Raw genomic sequence first — 5,002 nt, 5'->3', positions numbered from 1 at the left:
GTAAGGAAATAATAGGTAAAACTGGGGGCTTTGGAGAAGTGGAAAAGCCATGGCATGATGGGAGCAGTTGAATATAGCCACGACCTGTTCTGTGCCTGTCTGAGGGTTATTTGGAGCTACACACTCTAAAAGAAAATTGTCTTAGGAGTCTGATGTGACAGCCATGGCCCATAAAAGATGAGAGCGCACTGATTTGTCAACATGCCTGCCATGGTTTTCCCCATTTCTTGTTATTCCTAGTCTGCAGTTGCATGAGATGTAATAACTAGCAGCTTCCAAGGAGCAGGGAAGCACCACAGAGCATGTTTTGAGATCCAGCAAAGGGAAACAAAATAGTACAAATTACTGTCTCAGAATTGCTACTAGAGATAAACCTAGATCTCAACGGCAGTAATAACTATGGCAAGAAGTGCACTTTCCTGATCTCTTTCAAAGTCCACTCCAGACACTAGAAAATAAGCGTATGGCCTATTCACTTTATAAGTGTTTCCCTCTGTGTGGCTGTCCTTTAAGAGACAGAGACATGAGGCAAGCGACACACCTGAGCCTACACAGGCAGTGGCACTCAGAAATAAACCCAGGTCACAACCAGCTGCAGTATGAAACAATCTCCTGGTGAGTGGAGGCCACAAACAGTGCAAGAATGGAAATGGTAACCAATGGAAAACCCTCAAATAGGCTTGTTTGCAAGCCTGTTACAAATTGGCCTCACTTTGGGAATGACCATTTTCCAGTGAAACCAGTGCTGAACCAGTGTTTGCGATGAGTGAATAAGGCGGCACAAATACCATGAAACCTCACACTCACCCAGGGCTCAGCCAGACATCTCTAAACACTCGTTTGAAACCATCTGACAACTGTGGCTTCAGAGAGGGTGGCCAAACTCCTTCAGATTTTTGCCATGTTGACTCTGAAGCTTTTCACCTCCACTTGCTACCAAGTCTAACTTGCACTGGCATTAATAAAGTGAAGCTGGTGCATGAGCAGGATGTGAAGTGACAGTTGTTGCTGCAAGGTGGGTACACTCGAGGTGAACAAACACTTTGTCACTCTCCTGTAATAAGCCAAAGCATTCTGGTAGCTCTCCTGGTAGCTCAGCCGAGTTAAAATATCACCACAGAGGTACCAGTGCCATTACTTGAGGGCACTAACAGGTTTTAGTGACTCTAAGTAGCCTTTCTAGGACTTCTACTCACACCTTCTGCCCCTGAGCCTGGGACCCTCATTTCGGCTCACCCCCAGGCTATGTCATAGGAGTGCTGGTCTTCAACTGCGTGACAGCTATGCCTGCCATAGTCTGGCCATAGACCTTGTTGTCTTACCTGCAGGCTGCCTTCCCAGCCTGAAGGGTAGGTAGGTCTGTGGCTTCTGGCCACTATGGATTTGTCTGGCGATCAGTAGACTGCATCTGACTCTGGTTACCATTGCTGGGCCTGATCCTGACCCTGATGAGTGCTCCTGGCTTGACCTTACCTCAGACCTGCCTTATCAGCACAGACCTGCCAGACAATCCATACTCGTGGCTCACTCCAACTACCCTCTCTAGTTCTGCCTTGCTCGGGGACCATGGTGTTAGGTGCTTTCATGTTATCATGCTCACCTCCTGGCTCCCTTGCCCACAGGGAGCAGCCGGTCTTCTTTGCTCCTTGGCAATGGATTGGACATACAGAAGATGGCCAGCAAGAAGCACAGAAATGGCAAAGGAAACATGAGAAAGCCCTTCTTTTGTCAAACGTAAACCACCTAAAGGCAGGATGGTACTGGGAGAACGACACTGCAGACCAGGCTGACGTGCACAAGTAGGTTTGGCGGGGCTGAGAAATCCTGTGAGCAGCTCAGGAACAGAGTGCTAGGCTCCATAAGGGAAAAATATAGTGGCTGTCATACACTTACTGCTCATCTCACTGCCTCAGCCACATTTGCAGATAAAACCACTATTCCTTCTCATACCAACATGCTGACTTGTATGTACTGGCACCCAACAGATTTGAAAGGGAAGAGCTGCAGGTGTTCTGTGAGTCACAAGGCTCCTCCACATGGGGCTTACCAGGAAACACCAGAAATCACAAGGCTGGGCAGCCGGTGTCCTCTTGGTGTGAACAAATCCCAGTCTCACACCTATGCTCTGCCACACGATGGTCTTACACGCCATGCGCAGAACACGGGCCCCCAGCAAGTCACAGGCCTGAACAAGAGCCTCAGATTCTGGGGTGTGTAACTTAGGACCAATTCTGTTGTATTAAAAACCTGCCTGCTGTATGCTGGGCAAATGAAATACAGCCTCATTCTCTCAGTCCTGGCCAGAATATCCCAGGAATACGGAAACATTAGGTTAGAAATAAAGCAAGAGCAAAAAAACAAGTCTCTTGTGGAAAGAATGAAATAGCCATGGGAGGATCAGGTGAGTGAAGAAGAGGGTAGGTGAGGAGGAAGCAGGCACAGGGACTTGCAGGCACCAGGGAGGCTTTGTACCTGCAAGGATGGGTGGAATGGGCGCTTCCCCTGAAGCATAGCTGACCACTTGGCCAGTAAAGCTGGCTGGTCCTGAGAGAAGCAGAAAGGAAAACAAGAACAGAGAGAAAGCATGTGCCAAGTCATTCATTCACAGAGCAAAGCTGCAAGCTTCCTTCCAGCCTACTTGCTAAAGAAAAATCCACTCCCCCTTGCCCCTACCATGATTACAGAGTTAAACACTTGGCAATGCCTTTGGGCAGTGTTGTACTAGTAATTACTCCAGACAGTAACATGCTCATTCCAACTCACTGAAGCCTCCACAGCTTTTGCATCAGCCCTGCAAGGTTGAGAGCTGCAAAAATGATGCTTCACAACTAAAGCAAACAGTTTTAAAGTTTTTAAAAGATTCTATTTTAATTTTATTTCAAGTTTTTTTACTGAAGATTTTGACTTTTTGTCTCCCAGGTTACAGAAAAACATCGACTATCTATAACCACTTTTCTTCATGTTCCCCACCCAACCTTGCAGATTTTGAAGGAAGTTTGTAGCTTCGCAACAAATCTAGACCCTTCACCATGTTAAATTAATTCTTTTTAACCAGAAGCAGAATGTTCTGAAAAGTCGCTGTAAATGTGACAGAAAAAAGATGGTGCAAAATTAAACAGAGAATAGTTAATACATTGGCTTTCCCTTGAAACAAGTCTCCTCTAGGTTACAACAGCAATAATATTGAAGATCCTATCTTGTGGAAGCAGAGCAGCCCAAGCCAAAAAACTGCATCATTCTTTGCTGCCCCGTAGCTACAAGACAGTTACCCAGGCCCTCCTAGTGTGACTTCCACAGATTTATAGCACTGAGTTCAGTTGAATAACAAATCTGACACTTTTTAATACATTTTGAGGATTTCTTTTAAGCAGAAGTTGTTCAGGACAGCCTACCATAATACCTCATTTCTGCTCAGAATAGATCTCCTTGGTTTTGTTCACCCTGTTCTTTAGCCAAGCAGGTTTGTTTAAGTATGAGATGGATGGCAGTGTGTGGTACTAAGGAACACATGGACCAGGATGTGGCACCATTTCGTGTCACTGTGGGCATTCCTATTGGCAGGACCCCAAGGCCTGGGATACATTAAGTTCCAGAAAAGATATAAACCTGAATGTGTTTGTCTCAGAGCAACGTTTCAGGCTGGATGATTATATCCTGCCTCTACCTCCATACCCTTCCAGTAGCTTGATACGCACAGAGTTCTTCCCTTTTAATTCTAGGCAGCTGCAAAAGTTGCCTCATGCTTTTACATGTTTGCTGTGTTTTGATCCATAACAAGCTGCATTTTAGTATAAGGGTTAACAGAGCAAGAGCATGTGAACTGGTTCAGATGAAAACAACCGTTTGCATCTGAAGTTGCCATTGCTATGATTGTTTCATATGTCATAGAATCATAGAATAGTTAGAGTTGGAGAGGACCTTAAGATCCTTGCACTTGCATTAAGTAGTCACAAGAAATAACTAGCCTTCTCCTGTCACAGCTGGGACAGGGCATTATCATTTTGGTATTCAATGGGCTAAAATGAGGAGGCATTTAACTTCTCCCACTAACCAGCATATTTCTTTCCAGTAAAAAAGAACTTCCGATGCATGACTAAGAAAGTGCATATTTCTCTGAAGGAGCTTTCTAGTGTTCATAGCAGAAGAAGGAATTTTTTTTCTCTCTTTTTTTAGTGGGTTGACAGGTTTTCCACCTGTGAAAAATGTGACTCATAGCTCAGGAAGATATACATGAGTGGTTTTTCTTCTGCTGCTACTGCTGTACAAGTTTTTCTTTCTGTCTCCCAAAGAGCTTTGGCTCCTGTTTGCAGATTGACAGCTTTGGCAATAGACATTCTTTGTAAAAGCAGTGGCTGTAAAAAGAGGCTCTGCCTGATTTACCCATCCCTTTCTGATGTTCCTCTAGTTGTAAGATGTCCATGAGTAAGTGCCTATAGCCCAGTCAAGTCACTAGAACTTCACAGAGAATCATCAATGCACAGCCTGAATAGTGGCATTTTGGACGTGGTACCTGTCCGCACAAACACCCGATAGAGAAATCATTTACTGATTCCTATAAGCTGCCAAAGAACATATTAGAGCTCTTGTTCATACCTTAATATTCTCATTGTGAATGCCAGAGTTGGAGATAGCCTGGAAGCGTGTGGCCTTATAGCTGATTTCTGCGGTCAGTTGCTGGATGATTTTCTGCACCTCCTCCACTGCTTTGGAAACCAGATAATGTCGCCGTTCTACCTGTCAGTTCCAAGAAAGACACTTCATATTACAGGTAACTGCAGTCCTTGTCTCCAGTGGGAAACAGAGACAAGCAACTTAAACATCCTGAAACATCTGTGCCTGTGCTGCACTAGGAATAAAACTGTTCCTGGTGTGTTAACAACCAACTTGCCATGAGACAGAGCTGGTAAACATCAGCTGATAAACATCATTTGGTAAACACTGAAGGGCCAATACTCAAGACTGCTGAGCATTAATTGATATTTCCATGTCAATACCATTGGAT

The 5,002-nt window shown here is 44.8% G+C and overlaps 1 protein-coding gene across 1 annotated transcript in view; it reads right to left on the bottom strand.

Annotated features, from left to right (window-relative positions):
- Window positions 1-5,002, bottom strand: part of MAB21L3 (mab-21-like 3 (C. elegans)) — a 15,599-nt gene that overhangs the window by 7,215 nt on the left and 3,382 nt on the right. The window contains exon 2 of the mRNA XM_010013689.1: window positions 4,594-4,734. Within this exon, the coding sequence (XP_010011991.1) occupies window positions 4,594-4,734 (141 nt within the window). The remainder of the gene's footprint in view (window positions 1-4,593; window positions 4,735-5,002) is intronic.

This window comes from Nestor notabilis, unplaced genomic scaffold (genome assembly GCF_000696875.1).
Source record: "Nestor notabilis isolate BGI_N333 unplaced genomic scaffold, ASM69687v1 scaffold4424, whole genome shotgun sequence".
Lineage (NCBI taxonomy): Eukaryota > Metazoa > Chordata > Aves > Psittaciformes > Psittacidae > Nestor > Nestor notabilis.
This window is presented reverse-complemented; position numbering and strand designations above follow the sequence as displayed.